The 21981-nt window shown below is 37.4% G+C and overlaps 1 protein-coding gene across 2 annotated transcripts; it reads right to left on the reverse strand.

Moving 5' to 3' along the window:
* Positions 1–1795: 1795 nt before the first annotated feature.
* On the reverse strand, positions 1796–21360 carry LOC127178449 (NLR family CARD domain-containing protein 3-like). 2 transcript variants are annotated; one of them, XM_051131331.1, is made up of 7 exons: positions 21302–21360; positions 19238–19521; positions 10302–12236; positions 9625–9798; positions 6310–6483; positions 4015–4061; positions 1796–3745 (listed from the first exon to the last, which is right to left on the reverse strand). In XM_051131331.1, the coding sequence occupies exons 2-7, from the start codon at positions 19474–19476 to the stop codon at positions 3057–3059; spliced, it is 3258 nt and encodes a 1085-aa protein (XP_050987288.1). In that variant the 5' UTR covers positions 19477–19521; positions 21302–21360; the 3' UTR covers positions 1796–3056. The 2 variants fall into 2 exon arrangements, with proteins under 2 accessions (XP_050987288.1, XP_050987289.1); XM_051131332.1 differs by lacking the exon at positions 6310–6483.
* Between the last annotated feature and the right edge of the window lie 621 nt (positions 21361–21981).

Raw genomic sequence — 21981 nt, forward strand, 5'->3', positions numbered from 1 at the left:
CCAACATCCTCGCCCCAAATATTCCAAAACTTTCTCAAAATACAATATGAAAATTAAATGCACAATTTCTAGAAATATATTCAAGATGTTTCCAACTCTGAACCAATTCTGCAGAATATAATCAGATCAGGGTGGTGAGTAAATCCAAGAAACAATAACACATTCATAAAAACAGAATTATTTTTAATTCTGATATATTGAAATCTACAGGATAGTAGCCCCTTCAGGAGCAGTGTTGGAGTCTACTGGTTTAAAGAAAAGTGAAAAGTTCCAGGTCTTGTCCTGATCTCCAGATTCTTTAGATGTTTTGATCTGATTGAGAATCTGTGGGATGTGCTATAGTCCAGTCCATGGTGGCTCAATGTTGAAGACATTAAAAAACTACTGCTAATTTTGTTGGTGCCAAATACCAAAAAGACACCTTCAGCCAACAGCATATTAGACAGGTGGTCATAATGTAGTATGAATGAGTAAACCAACACAATCTCACGGGAAAATAACTATTTGATGAGGTGGTGATTTTCTATGAATTTGTACAATGTGATTTGTACAATTTTTAGAAAACAATAAGCATGAAAATCGACTGTCAATGGAGCACAAGCAGACTGCATGAAAACAGAATCGAGATTGTATGAATTCATATCCGTTAGTACCATTTCTTCAAAGTTTATTGGGTGGAATAAAATGTATATATATAAAAAAAAAAAAAAAAAAAAAATGTATAATCGAGGCCGTATGCAATCTGGAATCAAAGCTCATCACAAAAACCCTTTCTACAAGCCAAGCCAACATAGCAAATGATACATAAATATCAACTATGTAACAAAAGATGATTAAAATCATAAAAACTTGTTGAATAGTGAATGTCATTTTTTTTTCACTGTAAATTTTAAAGTAACAGATTTTTGGTTGATAGTGCCAATGTGCATGTGCAGTGTAGAGCAAAGACTTGAGCAAAAGGTTCAGGACACAAACCACTTTATGGCTGTTTCTACAGTATCTGAAGCTAAGAAATTATGGTTTTGAGGGAAACATTTCAGGATTTTTCTCCATATAATGGACTGATATGGTGCCCTGATTTTGAACTTCCAAAATGCAGTTTAAATGTGGCTTCAAACGATGTGGTGTCCCAAATGCGGTTGTAAACGATCCCAGCCAAGGAAGAACGGTCTTATCTAGCGAAACAATTGGTTATTTTTATTTAAAAAATACAATTTAAATACTTTTTTAATCTCAAAGGCTCGTCTTGTCTTGCTCTCCCTAAACTCTGTGTATTCTGTCTCAAGACAGTTAGGGTATGTCGAAAAACTTCCATTGTATTTTCAAAAATCATTTTAAAATCATCCTACATCGCCGCAGAAGCACCGACCCAGTTTTTTCCAAAGTGAACATGCAAAGAAGATCAAACACCTTTTAACAAAAAAGGTAAAACACCGATGTAGGATGATTTTGAAGTTGAGGGAGAAAATGAGATGGGAGTTTTCGACATACACTAACTGTCATGAACCGTAATAAAAACTGTTCAGGCAGAGCAAGACAAGATGAGCGTTTGACATTAAAAATTATATAAGTTCTATTATTTTTATGAAAATAACCAATCATTTCACTAGATAAGACACTTCTTTCTTGGCTGGGATCATTTACAATCGCATTTGGGATCATTTGAAGCCGCATTTAAACTGCATTTTGGAAGTTCAAAATCGGGGCACCATATCAGTCCATTATATGGAGAAAAATCCTGAAATGTTTCCCTCAGAAAAACAATTTCTTTACGGCTGAAGAAAGAAAGACATGAACATCTTGGATGACAAGGGGTGAGTACATTATCTGTCAATTTTTGTTCTGGAAGTGGACTTCTCCTTTAAACTTTTTTATTTTTATTATTATTATTATTATTATATTTGCTTTATTTTTATGCAACCATTTAATTCCACTTTAACCACTTCTAGTTGTGGCCTGTGAGTTGTAAGGAAGCAGCACAGGATAAAAAAATCACTTTCAGAGGGCTTTATTCTGACAGCTGTCTCTGGGAAGGACAGCGATCGATGGGAGAATTAGATAATGTAAAAGTTTTAATAAAAAGATTAAATGACTTATGTCTCTGTTGTGGTTGTTTGACAAAAACCAAGAGATCAAACAGTGAATTCGAAAATCCCAGAAACAGTCCAGGAATATTCACCACCATCAAAAATTTCAAGGTTCAATTACAGGAAAACTCAGCCTTTCTGAGTTGAATTACAGTGAAATGAAATGTAGTAAAATAAAATAAGAGTGAAATACGGTAGAGGCTAATATTTGAATGAAATGACGACAATAAATTAGCCTACCATTACACAGTTTTCATGAAATTACATGTTAAGTGTAAAGAAAGAATTTTTTAGTACATTCTAACAACTTTATAAGGGTATTAAATGTTTTAGGAACACTCATAACGGTTTTTAACATGCATATTTCAATCATGTTAAACTGGAAAATACACTGGGCTTTAAATCGACTAAATGAAATTGCATTAACATTATTTGTACATACCCAGTCCTTGCACGTGTTCAAAACGTGGTCAAGCCTGATCCACCTCGCACATGCAATCAATAAACGTCCGTAAAGACAATCTACGAAACATTTCTTATTGGCATACTATGCTCACGTACATATTTAATGAGATTCGTTCACAACTACTATAAAAAGATGTACATTTACCTTGCCCAATTCAGAATAGTGGTGCAAAACCCGGAGCATTAGTTGCGTTCACTGCTCCCAACATACTGAGATTGGTACACAAGTGTTACCTGCTGGAGCGCCGCAAAGCAAGTGTTGCAACACCATTTCTTAAAGGAGCCACAACCCATTTATGCTTAACATTAACTTTTGTTAATTTTCTCCACTTGGCTACATAGTCATATGTAAATATTAACATATATGCGAGCCCAGCAGCAATGCAATACAACTGGCTTGGACTCCATTATTGAAACAAAGAATTGCTAGTTTAAAAATAGATTGTTATATCACAATGTTTTCTCTTGTAAAATGGGCAATGAGAATTATATTCATGTCATAAGTTACTGTTTGCTCAAATTGTCTGTATTTACTCGCCTATATCTCTTAAAATCAGTAGATAGTTTAAATTGTTCTCCACTCAGTTTTGGTTCTTTAGGACATCTTGGTTGTTCCTCGCATGACTGTCCAGGCTTACATAAAGACACTAAGCCAGAAAAAACACCAAATCCAGCATAAAGGGGTTCAGTGAATGTGCTTTTGAATGTGTGTAAGTGTGTGAGTTTGTGTGTGTTAGAAACACTGTAGAAAGACAGAGCTCCGGCAGGCCAGTCCAGATAGACTCCTGCTCTCTTTGAGTGATCTAAAGGCACAGATATCTCATTGCACTCAGTTTTGTGATGAAAAGTGAATTTGCCATCATAGTAGTTCATACTCCAGGAGTGTTCATTGCGTCCAAATATAGTATCAGGATGCAATCCTTTCCTGCAGATTCTTTTATATGTCACTGCTATATAAACCATATTCCCACTCCATGCAGCCTCCCAGTAACAGCGTCCAGACAGACTTTCCCTACACAGAACCTGAGGACACAATTCAAATCTCTCTGGATGATCAGGATAGCGATCTGATCTTTCTGGTTCTCCAGTGTGTGACCGATTTTCTTTCACATTTATCTTGACGATTCTGTTCCCCTTTGATAGATTGAGACAACTGTTCACTGTATTTGGATCAAGTGTGAGATCACAGGCATCTGAACACATGAAGAGAGATTAGAGAAATCATAACACCACAAACCAGTAAATTACTAAAGATGAAGACAGTGTGTGTGTGTGTGTTTAATAAATAATATTAAAATTCAATTAAATTAAAATTCAAATTGTTTTATAATGTAAAAATGCAAAACATTTTAAGGGAGGTTAGGTGTAGGGGTAAAGGACAGAATATACAGTTTGTACTGTATAAAAATCTTCATGTCAATGAAAAGTTACAAAACGTGAAATGTGTGTGTGTAAAACCTACATTTTTGTAGTGCCTCTGTAATTTTGAATCCCCCCTTCTGATCCACACTATAAAACATACAAACATGATGTCACATTCTGATATACAAAGAAATGTTAAACACAAAATCTCATACCTTGAATTACTATCACTTACTTTCTGAACAAAAACAGTCAGTGCAGAATACAGGTATGAACTAGGTTCAAAATGCTTCATGACTTCAATTTTTCAATCCATCAAAACACTTTTGAGGGTAATTAGAAACATGACAGTTTTTATGATTGTAGTAACGACTTAAAGGAGAAGTCCACTTACAGACCAGCAATTTACAAATAATTTACTCACCCCCTTGTCATCCAAGATGTTCATGTCTTTCTCTCTTCAGTCGTAAAGAAATTATGTTTTTTGAGGAAAGCATTTCAAGATTTTTCTCCATATAATGGACTTCAATGGTGCCCCCGAGTTTGAACTTCCAAAATGCAGTTTAAATGCGGCTTCAAAGGGCTCTAAACGATCCCAGCCAAGAAAGAAGGGTCTTATCTAGCAAAACGATCAGTCATTTTTTTCAAAAAATTATAATTTGTATACCTTTTAAGCACAAAAGCTTGTGTAGCACTAGCTTTGGGATGCACGTCCACAACGCTACATACTACAGAATCATGTCGAAAGGTCACACGCAACTCACCTCCTGACTTGCTGATTCTTTCAGACAGTGGAATAGATATGGCCCATTCTTGACAGCATTGAGATTCCTGCTCCATTGGCAATGGTTGGCATTTTCCACACGTGCACCGCCATGTCTCGTTTGAACGTGGTCTGCCCGAGGCTTGACAGACTTGTGTTGCTGTGTACTCCGGCTCAAAAAGGTAGGGTATGGTAAAAACTCCATCTCCTCGTAAAAATTGCACTTCCTTAGTCTTTGCACAATCACTTTGTAAACACTGGGTCTGCAGTTCTCCCTACGTTGTGCGTGACCTTTCGACGTGATTCTGTAGTACGTAGCGTCATGGACGCGCATCCCAGAACTAGTGTTACATGAGCTTTTGTGCTTAAAAAGTATACAAATTTTAATTTTTCGAATAAAATGACCGATTGTTTCGCTAGATAAGACCCATCTTCCTCGGCTGGGACCATTTAGAGCCCTTTGAAGCTGCATTTAACTGCATTTTGGAAGTTCAAAATCGGGGCACCATTGAAGTCCATTATATGGCGAAAAATCCTGAAATGCTTTCCTCAGAAAACATAATTTCTTTACGACTGAAGACAGAAAGACATGAACAAGAGGGTTAGTAAGTTATTTGTAAATTGTTGTTCGGAAGTGGAGTTCTCCTTTAAAGCTGCAATCCATAAGTTTTGCCTCTTTGTTTGAACTGGTGTGGATCCTGTACTTAGGAATCACAGATTCTAGCCTAGTACGTCTTGGAATATATCACCCAAATAAGAATTTTCACAAGATATTGCCATCTGAACATGCAAGTAACGAATCTGACACTATTGTTCTGACCAACTGAAGAAAAAAGCATTAAAATAAATCGCGCTACCAGTGGTGATGATTGCTTAGCTCATACCACATCAAACCCTGCAAACTATTATTACTGTTACACTTTGTTGTCAAATTGTTAATGTTAACAACATCAGCATTGCGTGACTATGTGTATATAGTGTGTATTAGCCTGTAGCCTAGATTTCAGTTTCTGTACAGTCTAATCTCTAATTGTCAAACCATTCGAATTTCATATTAAAAAAAATCTTTTAAACTAAAAGGCAATTTATTCTTCTTTAGAACTGGTTCTCTTTCAAGTACAAATCTTGTGTAATCCCACTTAGGTTATCTGTAATCAGATGCACATTTAAACTGGAATGTAATTTAATTTCTGTCACATGTGTCTGATAAACACATAATCCTTTTTGGATTACAATCCGCCATCAAACTGTTAAATTTAATTATTCCAGCTGCTGTGAGAAAAGGCTATAAATGATCCAGCACCTGCAGCATCCTCATATGCGATATAATGTAATATAGCCTACTTTCCGGGGCGCCTTCTTTATGTTTACAGATGTTACGTAATGACGCCACAGCATGCTCGAATTTCCCGTGAAAACCTACCCGTGCATCTCGAAATAGAAAACATTATTATAAGTTAACCGTTGTGAGTCGAGCTAAAGTAATGCAATAAGTTTGAACATTGGCTGCTTATGTACTTATTTAAATATTGATTTCGGATAATTTTTAACCAAACAAAGTTATGGACTGCAGCTTCAACTTTAAAATTAGCCGTCATAAAGGACATATCCAGACACATAATTCTGACACACCTTAGTATCTCCAATTTGCAATTTGGATCTTCTAACAGTGCAGAGAATATCTTCACTCCTGAATCTCCCAGGTCATTGTAGCTCAGATCAAGTTCTCTCAGGTGGAAGGGGTTTAAACTGAGAGCAAAAGCCAGATAAGAGCAGCCTTCCTTTGTCACCATACACCGAGATAATCTGCGTAGACACTTCATCAATTAGGGATGGATGATTCCATATTGAGAAGATGCATGTTACAGTGGCTTACTTTTAATACTTTTGGAACACCAGGATGACACCATTAAGATGTAGAATGTCTCTCATTTGTCGGCACCCCCAGCGAAGCCAAGCTGTGCATGTGATAGTTGGGTTGAACCCATATCCCTTACTTTGTGGATCCCCAAGCACCTGTCTTAACGATACTTTCTTTCCTGTTTCTTTTTTTTTTCCAGAGGGTTGTTTGTCGAGTTAAGGTCAGAATAAAGACATCATTACAGAAAGATACTTATGAAGGATACTAGCTAACGTAAATAGTACTCCCTTTTAAATACTAGTAACTACCATATAATGATTGGTTAGTGGCTAAGATGTAGGAGTAAAAATTAAAACATAATAGTTAGGGCTGCACGATTAATCAAATGTGATTTCCATGCATTTCCATTTTGTCAGAAATGCCGGTTCTGTAATCAGTAATAAATCTCCATTACCTGCTTTCAAATGGAGCAGCATTTACTACACAGAGCCATAGTTCACTGATAGGTTACACACAAAAAAATGATATTATTGCACAATTATAAAATCTAAAGATATCGTTTGCGATACTGACAGCTGTTTCCATAGCTTCCCAGTGAACTACAGCTCTGTGTAGGTAGTACATCTGAAAGCATGTGAAAATACCACATTTAATAACGTGTGTTTAAAATAAATCCTTATGTGAGATGCTGTGGCTTCTTACCCTGTTGAAAAAACAGCATATGTTGGTAGGTTTTGATGCTGGTTTAAGCTGGACCAGCATAAAGCAGCAAAGGTTGGAGTTTCCATGCGAAAGCGAACTCTGGCGTTCGGATGAAGATTTACTGCTGATTACAGAACCATGCTTCACTGAAAGATACGCAAAGATAAAAAGAAACACCAGCAGTTGGCTTTTTTTTTTTTTTTTTAGAATTGCAGCTTCGGACATGGTAACTAGGAGACTAAAGGTTTTACGGATGAAATAGTGCACATACACTAAATGGCTCCATGAACAGTGCTGTCTTCGATTTAGCACAACTATTCACTTTATTGCTACCATAGTCTGACCAAACTCCCCACCACAATCAGTCCCTTTAAATAGACTTCTAAGCCTTGACTGTGTAATGCAGTCATGGCCTAATGGTTATGAGTTGGACGTGTAACCTGAAGGTTGTGGGTTTGAGTCTAAGGTCTGGCAGGGTTTGTAGGTGGGGGGAGTGAATGGTCAGTGCTCTCTTCCACCTCAACTGAGGTGAGACCCTTGAGCAAAGCACCCAACCCCCAATTCTGCCCTACAAAGGCAAAAGACCTTAACTCACTAGAGTGTGAAAATGAGAAAAATGACTTTAAAGTTTTTTATTTGTCCAGCCAAATTAATCATAGGTAGGACACTGGAAATATGGCAATTATATGTTTTAGCAATGAAAATTATCTACATAAAAAAAATTGTGAGCTCAAACTTGATTTTTACCCCTATTTCAAAGTTAGTGTACTTTGCCTTTGCAGTGTCTGCAAAAAGTGATAATTCACACCAAGGCAAAATGCGGTAACTTCCTCTGTGTACCACTAGAGGGATCCTGAGTATCACTACTGGTACTCGTACCACACTTTGCTATGCTCAGTAACGTAAGAAAACGCTAGACATAACATAATAGTTTTTATATTGACTTGTGGATTGATTTTATCGGGTTACAAGAAAAGGTAGGATATGGATTTAATTGCAAGCTGTTCGTAGCCTACTGATTTTATAATTGATCATGCTACATGCTACGGCACTCGATTTCACACGCGTCCAACTAGAAGTGACAGCCTGCTGAATAATCTACATTATAAAAAGTTTTTAAAAAATCTTTAAAGATTATTCACGATTACATATTGTTGTCAAAATATCTCTGTACAGTGCGTTATTATATGGAGCTGTCTGGCCGATCGCTATCTATCTAATTCGTTTGTCTAATGCTTCAGTGACAGATCAGATGTATGAAAGTATACAAGTTACACCGTAATTAAAATGTGGCAGACTTTAATGAACAGTAAAACAAAGGCAGAACACCATATAACTCTGAGTCAGCACCGTAACTTCATACTGACATGTGGCTAAACAAAGGCAGAACACCCTAACTCAATTTGAGTGTTTCAAACTAAGTCAAAGAGCGGTAACTGGTGTTGTACGGTGTTGTGCATTGGTTTCTCCAGGGGTTTTTGAAGTTATGGTTAAGACAATCCATTATTTTCTCTGAAAAACGACTAAATTGACTCAAGATACTTATACACATGATAAAGGATGTCTTGAATGTCCCAAAAATATCAATAACTCATTTTTGACCAAAATCAAAGTTATTGTCTTTTGCCTTTGCACGGCAGAATTGCTCCCCGGGCAAAATGGCTGCCCACTGCTCCGAGTGTGTGTTCACTGCTGTGTGTCTGCACACATGTGCACAATTTCTGAGTATGGGTCACCATACTTGGCCACATGTCACATCCTTTGTCTTTTGATGGCTTGCCAGCTTATGTACCTTTGGATAATATGATTTAAAAGGTAACAACCATCAGCCTATTGGCAATTTTATTCTTAGCATGAAAACACTTCAATTAGCTTAACTGACCACTGGGTGTATTACAACTGAATATGTCTGAATTATATTCATATAGACTGACATGTAAAGAATACTTGTCACTAGCAAGGTGAACTGTCAATAACAATAAGGTATAGCTAAGAGTGGTCCAGACTAACCTTACAATGTTTGACTTACAGAAGGTCTTACTTAACTAAGAGCATTTCAGGAAACATGTATTAACATTAAGGTACAGCTTAAGGTGTAACTTAAGAATGATGAGGAATTAAGACATTTTTAGGAATTTCACCCCAGATCTGTCATGCTTCACCAAGACCAAGGCTGTCCAAACCTGCTCCGACCCTAATTAAACACACCTGAACCAGCTAATCAAGGTCTTCAGACTATGAGATCATCAAAGAAAGGTTAAATAAAAAGAAATATACCAGAAAGAGAGATAAAAAGTGCTACACTTTGTGTGATATTTTATCATACATGCCTAAATAGCATGATGTTTAATTTTATTAATAAGTGAATCTATTAATTTATGTACCTCAGTATCTCCAGCTGACAGTATGGACTCTTCAGTCCAGTAGAGAGTATCTTCACCCCTGAATCCATCAGGTCACTGAAACTCAGGTCCAACTCTCTTAGGAGGGAGTTTGATGACTGTAGAGCCGAAGCTACACTTTTATAGCATGCAGCAGTTAGACTATAGCCAGAAAGTCTGTAACAGAAGATTACATAAACAGGTTATCATTATTCTAAAAACATGTTACAATATATGCTATATGGACAAAAGTATTGGAACATACCTCTTAATTATTGAATTCAGGTATTTCAAACAGACCCGTAAAAGTGAACATTTGTGAAAAAATAGGTTGTTCTGAAGAGTTCAGTTAATTCAAGAGTGGTACTTTAAAGGGATGCCACCTTTGCAATATGTCAATGAAACTTGCTAAACTTGCTCAACTTTTAAGCAAGACATCACTAGTACAGATGGTTCATAAATAATATCTTTATAGCATGACACATGATCCAATAACTAATGAATCTATTTTGTAAAGTGTTACTAATGAACTATTAATAATTAAATATTTAATTTCTTTTTCGTTTTAAAAAACAATTTTAAGTTTAAAAAGGTAAAACATCATTCCAAAATAAAATGTTACTTTTTTTGCAGACATTTTAAAAATCCAATCTTATGCAGTCATACAAAAAATTACTTACAGAGCTTTTCTGCACTTCATCACAGCTGGTATCAGTCTCCTTCTACCCTCATCTGATGTGTTATATTGCATAAAATCCAGGGTATCCACTACCTCCTCTGATATTTGAAGCACGTAGGCTATTGTTGAGCAGTGAGCAGGGGAGAGTTTATTTTGTGAGTATTTCACAGATTTCAGAAACTCCTGAATGTCTCTCAGGAAAGTCTGATCATTCACTTCCAGCAGACATAAGAACAAATTGATGGATCTGTCAGCTGAGAAACACCCCTCAGCCTTGATTTTGCTTTTAATGTACTGTGTAGTTTCTTTGATGGTCTCTGAACTGTCCTCTGTGTGTGTCAGTAGACCCTGCATGAGTCTCTGGTTGGACTCCAGCGAGATGCCCAGCAGAAATCGAATGAAAAGATCCAGATGTCCATTTTCAATTTGTAGTGTTTTATCAACTGCTACTTTTAGCAGATCACACAGGGAAATTATCTTAAACCTATATACCTTGTGTTCTCCATAGAGAAACAAATGCAGTAATTGCATGTCCATAACTAAGTATGAATAAAACACATAAAAAGCTGCCAGAAACTCTTGAAAGCTCAGATGAATGAAGCAGTAGACTTTCCTCTGATGTATCACAGATTCCTCCTTAAAGATCTCAGTGCAAATCCCAGAATACACTGAGGCGTCAGTGACGTCTATGCCACTCTCTCTCAGGTCCTCCTCATAGAACAACACATTACCCTTCATTAGCTGTCTGAAAGCCAGTTCAGCAAGTTTCACAATCACTTCTCTGTTGGACTGCAGGAGTTTTTTTGGATTTCTCTCATCATACTTTTGATTCCTCATGTTGATCTGAGTGAGCAAGAAGTGGATGTACATTTCAGTCAGAGTTTCAGGGATTTCTGTCCTGTGGTCTTGTTTCAGGGTGTTCTGAAGCACAGTGGCTGAGATCCAGCAGAAGACGGGAATGTGGCACATGATGTGAAGGCTTTTTACAATTTTAATGTGTGAGATGATTCTGCTGGCTTGCTGTTGATCACTGATTCTCTTCCTGAAATATTCCTCCTTCTGAGGTTCATTGAATCCCTGAATTTCTGTCACACGGTTGATGTATCTTGAGGGAATCTGACTGGCTGCTGCTGGTCTGGAGGTAATCCAGATTTGCGCAGAGGGAAGCAGCTCTCCTCTGAAGAGGTTTGTCATCAGCACATCCACTGATGAAGACTCGGTCACATCACAAACTTTCTGAGTGTTTGAAAACATCAGTGCGATTCTGCTTTCATCCAGACCATCAAAGATGAACACAATTTTATACTCCTCATAAATCTTTGAGTCCAGATCTTGAAGTTCGGGATGAAAGTCCAGCACAAGTCTGTGAAGACTATACTGACGATCTTTAATCAAGTACAGCTCACGAAATGGAAGAACAAACATAAAATCTACATCCTGATTGGCTTTTCCCTCAGTCCAGTCCAGAATGAACTTCTGCACAGTGACAGTTTTTCCAATTCCAGCGATGCCTTTAGTAAGAACAGTCTTGATTTTGTCTTTCTCCATGTGTCCTGGTTGATGTAAGGGTTTAAAGATGTCATTGCAGCAGATTTGAGTGTCTTGTGTCCTAGGTGTTTTCTCCATCTGTAAAACCTCATGTTTTTCATTCACCACTTCACTCTCGCCATCTATGATATAAAGCTGTGTGTAGATTCTGCTCAGGAGGATTGGTTTCTCTTGTAGTTTGATTCCCTCAGATAAGCTCTCATACTTCTTTTTCATGCCGGTTTTGTGTTGGTCTTTGACCTTCTGCAGGACATCATGCATTGCTTGGTGAAAATTCTGCTGCAGATCTCCAGCCTCTTTCAGCCATGAGTGTGTCTGCAGGCCTGTGTCATGCTGCTTGATGTGGCTCTGGCAGAAGAAGGCCTTGCAGGTCAGACAGGACTTCACACTGCAGAGACCAAAAGCAGAAAATATAAACAAAAATTCTAAATTACCAGCTTACCAAACTTGATGAATTCAGTGGTTGAAGAAGTTGACATGCCAGTAAATTCACATCTGGCGATACATTGCAAGCTTGATGTGACAAACTGATACTTGATTTTAACAAAGGCTTCATCATAATCAATCTGTCATCGTACTTGTGATGTTATAATTTCCAGAAAGAAATACTAGACATGTAATATAATGTTCTTGGCATCAAACATGAAGTTTTGATCAATCTGATCACTATTTAATTGAAGACGCTTCTTCCATTAGACTTGGCCACATAAATGTTAGTCTGCAAAGTTGACATAAATCTTCTGTTCCTGCTATATATGCAAATATAATGCAGTTACCTTCTGTGATTATTTTGATGCTCTTCTCCCCATATAGTGCGGGGAACAATTATTTGATCCCCTGCTGATTTTGTACGTTTGCCCACTGACAAAGAAATGATGAGTCTATAATTTTAATGGTAGGTTTATTTTAACAGTGAGAGACAGAATAGCAACAACAAAAAAAGAAAAGTTACAAAATTATTTGCATTTTAATGAGTGAAATAAGTATATGATCCCCTATCAACTAGCAAGATTTGTGGCTCCCAGGTCTCTTTTATACAGGTAACCAGCGGAGATTAGGAGCCCTCTCTTAAAGGGCTCCTGTATAACCTGTATAAAATCTCACCTTGTAGAGTTTCAATGATCATGAGAAAGGTGAGGAATCAGCCCAGAACTACACGGGAGGATCTTGTCAATGATCTCAAGGCAGCTGGGGCGATGGTCACCAAGAAAACAATTGGTAACACACTACGCGGTGAAGGACTGAAATCCTGCAGCAAGGTCCCCCTCTTCAAGAAAGTACATGTACAGGCCCGTCTGAAGTCTGCCTATGAACATCTGAATGATTCAGAGTGAAACTGAGTGAAAGTGTTGTGGTCAGATGAGACCAAATTCGAGCTCTTTGGTATCAACTCAACTCGCCGTGTTTAGAGGAGGAATGCTGCCTATGACCCCAAGAACACCATCCCCACCGTCAAATATGGAGGTGGAAACATTATGCTTTGGGGGTGTTTTTCTGCTAAAGGGACAAGACAACTGCACCGCAGTCCAAAAGGACGATGGACGAGGCCATGTACCGTCAAATCTTGGGTGAGAACCGTTGAAAATGGGTCATGGATGGTATTCCAGCATGACAATGACCCAAAACACACAGCCAAGAGTGGCTCAAGAAGAAGCACATTAAGGTCCTGGAGTGGCCTAGCCAGTCTCCAGACCTTAATCCCACAGAAAATCTGTGGAGGGAGCTGAACGTTCAAGTTGCGAAAACATCAGCCTCGAAACCTTAAAGGAGAAGTCCACTTCCAAAACAAAGATTCACATATAATGTACTCACCCCCTTGTCATGTCTTTCTTTCTTCAGAAACATTTCAGGATTTTTCTCCATATAATGGACTGATATGGTGCCCTGATCTTGAACTTTCAAAATGCAGTTTAAATGCGGCTTCAAATGATCCCAAATGCGGTTGTAAACGATCCCAGCCGAGGAAGAAGGGTCTTAATTAGCGAAACAATTGGTTATTTTCATTGAAAATTTAAGTACTTTTTAATGTCAAACGCTCGTCTTGTCTTACTCTGCCGGGACTGTTTTTTTCCGGTTCATGACAGTTAGGGTATGTTGAAAAACTCCCATCTCATGTTCTCCCTCAACTTCAAAATCGTCCTATATCGCTGTTTTACCCTTTTTGTTAAAGGTCTTCTTTGCTTGTTTACTTTGCAAAGACTGGGTCGGTACTTCTGCTTTGAGGTAGAATGATTTTGAAATTATTTTTGAAGTTGAGGGAGAAAATACAATTGGAGTTTTTCGACATACCCTAACTGTCCTGAGCCAGAATACACAGAGTTCAGGGAGAGAAAGACAAGACGAGCGTTTGAGATTAAAAAGTACTTAAAATTGTATTTTTTAAATGAAAAAAATTTCGCTAAATTTAAAGATCGTAGATCGTTTGACGCCGCATTTAAACTGCATTTTGGAAGTTCAAAATCGGGGCACCATAGCAGTCCATTATATGGAGAAAAATGTTGAAATGTTTTCCTCAAAAAACATCATTTCTTTATGACTGAAGAAAGAAAGACATGAACATCTTGGATGACAAGGGGGTAGGTACATTATATGTGAATCTTTGTTTTGGAGTTGACTTCTCCTTTAATGACTTGAAGAGGATCAAAAGAGGAGTGGGACAAAATCCCTCCTGAGATGTGTGGAAACCTGGTGGCCAACTACAAGACACGTCTGACCTCTGTGATTGCCAACAAGGGTTTTGCCACCAAGTACTTAGTTATATATTGTGAAAGGGTTAAATACTTATTTCACTCATTAAAATGCAAGTCAATTTATAACTTTTTTGAAATATGTTTTTCTGTTTTTTTTTTTTTTTGTTGTTGTTGTTCTGTCGCTCACTGTTAAAATAAAACTACCATTAAAATTATAGACTGATCATTTCTTTGTCAGTGGGCAAACGTACAAAATCAGCAGGGGATCAAATATATTTTTCCCTCACTGTATTGCAAGTAATTTATATGGTTTGTGATGACTCCTTCCATTTGTTCTTAGGTTTGTCTCAAGTCTGAGTTCAAGACCATAATTTCATGGACATCCAACCTACTCAGGTCTCTGTCTGTTAAGAGTTAACAGTTAAAGTTAAATTAGGCAAGGGTATAAACACAGCCACAAAATATGTGTTGAATGCAATTTGCGCAACACAGTTTAGATCTCTGCTGGGACTATACAGTATCACCCTACCAGAGAGATCCAAACTACTGAATAACCTCTTAAAATGCTAAAAGTGCCCTTCGCTACATTGCACATATGGATAATTATTAGGTTGTTATAACACAATGTAAACTGTGGAAAGCAAATAGCTCAGAGTTTCATGATATGAGCACATTTACAATGAGCACAATTTACAAGTGTTCAAGCAGAATTAAATGACAATGAATATTCAAAGAGCAGTGTTCTTTCACTATAGCAGTGGTTTTCAAACCGGTCCTGGAAGCATCACTGCCTTGCACATTTTGTATGTCTCCCTCATCTAACACACCTGATTCAGCTCATCAGCTCTTTAGTAGAGGTTGCACAACATGAATGGACCTTTATCGCACTGAAATTGAACATCGGAAGCGCTTGTCGAAGCAGTGTATGGATTCTTCCGGTTGTATTTTCCACAGTGTCTTACCATCTGTCCTACCTTTAATACTTGTATTTAAAAATTGTAAGTTAATATTTTTCAATATTCTGTAATCACTTAGTTAAATAAAAGCCTGTTAAAATTAGCATATGCAGGATGATTTTAAAATCCAGACATTTTCAGAGACAGGCAAAGAGATATTCTGATGATTTCTGTGGACAGAATTTTCCAAACTCAACGGAAACTTGTAGATTTATTTATTACCCTGGTGAAAAAAACAGCATATGCTGGTAGGTATGTTTTGATGCTGGGATGCTGGTTAGGTATGTTTTGGTGCTGGTTTAAGCTGGTTCTTTGCTGGTTTATGCTGGTCCTTGACCAGCAACATGACCAGCATAAACCAGCTAAAGACAAGCTTAAACCAGCATCAAAACATACCTACCAGCATATGCTGTTTTTTTCACCAGGGTATTCAGAATGCACATTTGGAAGGGAAATATATTAATAGAAACATTTCAGCAGGTGATAAGAGATGTAGGCCTAAACATTCTCAGTTTCGAAATGCATACTCCACACGAATGTGCTCCCACGTAATATTTCAGAAGGACCTTAATTCATCCCACACATCTCATCCGTGTTGTGTCCAGAAATTGTGAAAATTAAGGCAGTGTGTCATTGTTTAGAATAAAAGCAGCCAGGTACACTGCAGTAACACCAGCGAAAGAAAGGAAAGAGATGATTCTCCCATTGGTTTTATTATGTTGCGATGGGACCAGAAGTGGTGATACACTGCTTCGCTTACCGGATATAGGAAGTGAGATAAAGATCCACTGGGTGTGTCTGATAAGGGAAACATGCAAAATGTGCAGGGCAGGGGTGTTTCCAGGACAGGTTTGAAAACCACTGCACTATAGCATTGTTTATAGCTGGCTACATTTGCTGTATGGATTGTTAAGGGAAAAGACAAACCTTTTTTACACCGAAATACTAATTAGGGGGCTGAAATATGGAGTTGTTTTTCTTTATGGGTATATAGCTGAAAATGGAACTCATTTGAGGTCAGTCCCACATAGCAGTCGACATCTGGCCCAGCTCTGGGCCAAGCAAGCAGTTACACTCAGCCCAAGTGCAGCAAAGAATTATGGCCCTTGAGTGGCCCAGATCAGGACTACTAAGGGTGTACTCACACTAGGCATGGTTGCCGTGAACCGGGCCCGAGTACGATTGTACGATTGTACGTAACGTCACGCGTCACACTACATGCGAACCGCGCCCGAGTCCAACTGAATCGTGCTCTGGCACACCTCTTCCAAGCGGGCCAGGGACAGCTAAACGAACCGCGCCCGGGCACGGTTCGGAGCACTCACACTAGTCAAACGAACCGCACTTTGGTGGTCAAACGCACTCGGGCACGGTTCAAACTGCCTAGTGTGAGTACACCCTAACATGAGCCATAACTGGCCCAAATCTCAGCCGAATAGTAACTTGTATCCAGCCCTGAACTGAGCCAGAACAAGTTTTAATAGTTCTACCCCCAAGCAACCATTGAATCAATGTTAAAAGTAGTTGATTTGTTGATTTGATTAGTCATTGTGAGGTTATTTAAGTAATTGCTCACAATGTATGATACTGCAATATGAGATTAAAGCAGAAGTGCAGCTGTCATACTTTTATGAATTACCAGAAAATGCAAAAAAATCCTTTAAATTGCTGAATCAATTAGATATAAAGAATCAGCGTATGAAACTCAACAATGGTGAAAATCAGCAAAAGAAAATTTTATGCAGAAATGCATGCTGGGTATCAACATAGTAAAAACTCATTCATAATTCCCAGCATGCATTGCAGTTGATCTGTTTATTTGTTTATTTATTTTTACATTTGTGATACAGAATCAGTAATGAAAAATAATTTATATTACTTAATATTATTTCTGAACTTTATTGCTACTTCACACCCATCACAAAAAATAATCTACTTCAAATGAACTTTAAAACAGCTCTTTTTAATAGCATAAGTGTTTGCACTGAAACACTGAAACACTGTAGTACAAAAAAAAAAAATTGATTTAATGAAAGGCAAGAATCAAGAACCCAACTAAACCAATCACTAATCACAATAATGGTGGTTTGTTGAAACGTCAACATTTTTTTAACATTAATTGATTTAATGCCATTAACATTGACAAACCAACTATTTCTAACATTGATTCAGTAGTTGTCACCTGCTCACTCCCAATCTCAGCCTTCAGTAAACCACACAGAGTCCAGTCTTTAACCAGAAACCCTAAAACTGAGCCATAAAAAAGCCATGGGTCCATCAATAGGCAGTAAAACACACAGTTACACCTTTAGACCAGTGGCGATTTCTTTAAGACTGCAAGGGAAGCTCAGCTTCCCCTATATTGTCACAAAATTAATGGTCAAATTATGTACTATTGTATTAACATTTTATTGACTAAAAATGCGTTAGAAAACGTTCATCTCAAAGACGAGTTCGTTCAGAATCAGTTAGATATAGCAGGTCGGCTGACTTGATTTTCTTCTCATACATTCCCGTAGCGTCACAGTGCATTTCCCCGTTGAAGCCCAGCGTCCATTGACTTCAATGCGGCTGCTTTGAACGTTTTTTTTCAGTGCTTTGAAACTAGACGGTCATTGGATAAACGCTGCGATTATGTCCCGCCCACGGACGCTCAGCGTCTCTGGGGGTGAATGAGGAGCAAAGGAGGAGTGGGCTGGCCTGGACTCCGAGCTTCTGCGTGATGATTGGAGGGTCTGTCGAAAGATTGCATCTCCTTTTGACTGACAGCGATTTTGTACTATAAGGAATCGCTGAAGCTATTCGCGCTCAGTCCCATCGCGGATTTCTCAAGTTCAGTCGAAATAAAAACTGCTGAAAAACCTATTTCTTTATATTTGCTTGGCGAAATTGCTTGATTTTCATCATACATTTCACACAATTATACACCACATTCCTTGTTTCACTTTTACAGAGTTTAATATTTTTTTTAGATCGTTCATTCATTCATTCATGTTAATATTTAATGTAGTAATCAATATATATATATAGATTACTACATTAAATATTAACATGGAGGATGACTATAAATTAATATATATATATATATATATATATATATATATATATATATATATATATATATATATAGTAATCTTGAAAAATTTTAACATAACATAATGAAACCTTATATTTCTATTAAAATACTTTATAAATAAATAAATAAATAAATCTCCATAATAACCTTATTTAAATTGCAAAATATTTATACTATATAGTAGCATCTGACTAAAAGAAAAAATACATCATATTTTGCATAATAAAACTAAAGCTTTTTTTTTTTACGATTGTTTGCATTGTCACTTACTTATGACAATAAGGCACATTCTTGTGAATAAATAAATAGACAATTTTATGATGTAGACCGAAAATGAGCTTCCCCTATTTGACAGACCAGTAGCCGCCACTGCTTTAGACATGGCTCAGTTTTGGGGTTTCTGGTTATAGACTGGTCTCCATGTAGTTTACTAAAGGCTGAGATTGGGTAGCACTATTTATAGTTATAAGTTACTATTTGGTTGAGATTTGGGCCAGTTGTGGCTCATGTGTGGCTGATGTCTGTAGTCCAGACTCAGGCCACTCAAGGGCCGTAATTCTTTGCTGCACTTGGGCCGAGTGTAACTGCTTGCTTGGCCCAGAGCTGGGCCAGATGTCAATTGCTATGTGGAGTTCTGTCTCATTTATAATACTGACTAATGCCTCACCTGGGATCAAAGGTCTCCATTCCATCACTGAGGTTAGGGTGCTGAATTATAGATTCGGAACTCTTCATAGACACACAGCTGGGTTCTGGAGATGCTGCTCTCTGGGTCCGAACAGAATCCCCCTCACCTCCCTCATCAATGAGACTCCTTTTATAGGAAGCATCCCCCTCCTCCATCCCATCACAGAGATGCTTTTTAGAGGCAGTGTCCTCTTTCCTTCTATCCTCATATACACTCATTTTAGAGGCAGCTCAACATCAATTCTTTTAATGGTGATTTCAGGCCTGAAAAAAAAAAATACAATACATAATTTTAGGTGTTCATTACATAATTTTACTTCACAATATGTAGACAAAAAACAACTGGCTCAGCCAGCACATATCCACAGATCCTGCAGAGTGGCTGCAAAAGCTTTGGTAATTACACATCTATTTCACAATTAGCCAAGCATAAATCATTATTCATAGAGTTTCGCATTAATGTTAAAGCATTAAAACCCTGTAAAAAAAAAGTGCAAGCTCCCTAGATCACAGAAACTGTTATCAGACAAGCACTCCTTATAAAGAAGTTAAGCTGAGACTGAAACATCAAGATTGTGTTGTGTGTTAAATAATATTAAATATCAATATTAAACTATTTTGTTACATGCTTCTGTTTAACCCCAAACCTTTAAAATTGTGTGTTTGGTTAACTATATCAAAAATGTGTCTAAGGTGACATAATAAACAATGCTTGTGGTGAAGAAAGCAAGAAAATTTCTCACTGCATCAAGGCTGTAAAGTGAGAATTGAAGATGCCAAGAGCCTAATCAGGTGTTTAATAACTTTTAATCTTTCGTATTATTTCTGGTGCATAACCATCATTTTTGGCGCACAAAGAAAAACAAAATATTGACTTTTTTATTTGTTTTTCATCTGCCGATTGAATTAAAAAATGAAAAGTCACAATATCAGGCATTGAGATTATGTACATGTGCTATTAAACAACTCAAACAGCAGAACTACAGGTAGTAATGAGGCAAAGTCCATTAAAAATTAGAACAATACGGCTATTGTTAATCACAGTTTAACCAACAGCTTTGTTGGGAAAGGGAGAGAAGGAAAACAAAACACTTTGATCATGCAGGCATTAATGGTTGTTACCCAGGGTCACAACCAGATGCAAAGAATCTAGCTAGTAGACCAGACATTTTGGCAGAAATATAATAAACATATACAGAATCCAGAAGATGGTACATAGAATTGTATTTTCATGGATGCCACACATCAGACAAGCAAGCAAGCAAGACACAAATCAGGAGGATTAGGAAATGCTGAAGAAAAAGTTAAAAAAACAATGCAAGAAAGAGAGGTTTGGTTTTACGGAGTACAAGCAAAGAACAGGGAAATGAAAGGACATAAGAGAAGAGATAACATCAAAATGTAGATTTGGACAAGTTAAGACAGTACACTTTACAAAATATGTAAACATAATACAGAGAGATGTGACTGTAGGCAATATAAAAACATGTTATGCTCCACTTTTTTCCCCTCCTCGGACCTTTGATGGTTAGCATTAAGTGTAGCAGTGGACTTTATGGAAAGAGTCAAGTAAGGTCCCAGTGTAGTAGAATCCATTTATGACTTTAATAAATATACACTGAAAATCACATTATTACTGAATGCTGTTTTATAATGTACTACAATACAATGAGGTGCAGACAGGATTTGCCATTACTAGTATAGGCAATTCTGCTGTCTGCGTTCGGGCAGTCCGCGTACAACAGCGCAGGTGCGAGGTGAATGTTGGAGGTACAAGCGCACAAACATTTTCCTCAATACATACATTGATGCCACGTTTCAGGTCTAATTGGGCAAATTAAAGTTAAAAAATGTTTACTTGAATGACTGATGTCTCTTAAAAGTTATATTAAGGTGTTATATTACAAAGCATAGGCTAAGAACGCCACTGATGCAAAACATCAAACATGTTCTGGGAAAAACTTGTGTAAGTATAGAAAATATATGACAAGTATAGAAATATATGACAAATCCCTCAAGTTACATTAGAAAAGTCTAATCTTACCGTCAGATATTATGGTATCTCTACACGCTGGTTGTACAACACTCTGAAATGGCGTCATCTCTTACTCGACAAGTAAAACAGGTCAGTTGGTCTCTTAATTCAGCCCCACCCTCCTGTCGACTCACTTCACTCTAGACTGAAAAGTCGAAAATTGTTAAATGCACATTGTAAATAATATTCAAAACTAAGTTAGGGCATGACCATTGGACAGCTCATTGGGTCAGCATGGTCAGAAAAAAAAACTGATGAAAAAAGACACGTTAACTGCAAAAGAACTAAGAATTAAGATGAAAAATTAGGTGTAAACCATTCAGGAACCATTTAGTTTCCAGTACCAGATTTTCCAAAACTGCAACCTACCTGGAAACTGCAGAAGTCCATTTTTAGGGAGTCTTTTTTAATTAATTAGTTATTATTACTGATATGGCTTGAGAAAGCCAACTTACTGATATGCTATTTAAACTTATTATTATTATTCTTCTTCTGAGACTAAAATTTCTGACTGCTACTCCTCCTAGAGCTTTAACTCTTCAAACTCCAAACTCAGCCCAGATTTTCAAACTGATCTGACTCGAGTTGCTATATCTTTTCTAACTGATCGGACTTACGGTTTTCCTAAAAATGACGTTTAAAACTGGGAAAAATCCCATAGACTTACATTGACGGAATGTTCAAATGAG

Source organism: Labeo rohita, chromosome 16 (genome assembly GCF_022985175.1).
Source record: "Labeo rohita strain BAU-BD-2019 chromosome 16, IGBB_LRoh.1.0, whole genome shotgun sequence".
Lineage (NCBI taxonomy): Eukaryota > Metazoa > Chordata > Actinopteri > Cypriniformes > Cyprinidae > Labeo > Labeo rohita.

Coding starts and splice junctions, on each gene's coding strand:
- LOC127178449 (XM_051131331.1), bottom strand. CDS start 19,476: ATGAGTGTATATGAGGATAGAAGGAAAGAGGACACTGCCTCTAAAAAG. Junction 9,799..10,301: donor ATGAAGTGCAGAAAAGCTCT/GTAAGTAATTTT, acceptor CTTCTGTTACAG/ACTTTCTGGCTATAGTCTAA. Junction 4,062..6,309: donor TGCAAATTGGAGATACTAAG/GTGTGTCAGAAT, acceptor TATGTTTTATAG/TGTGGATCAGAAGGGGGGAT.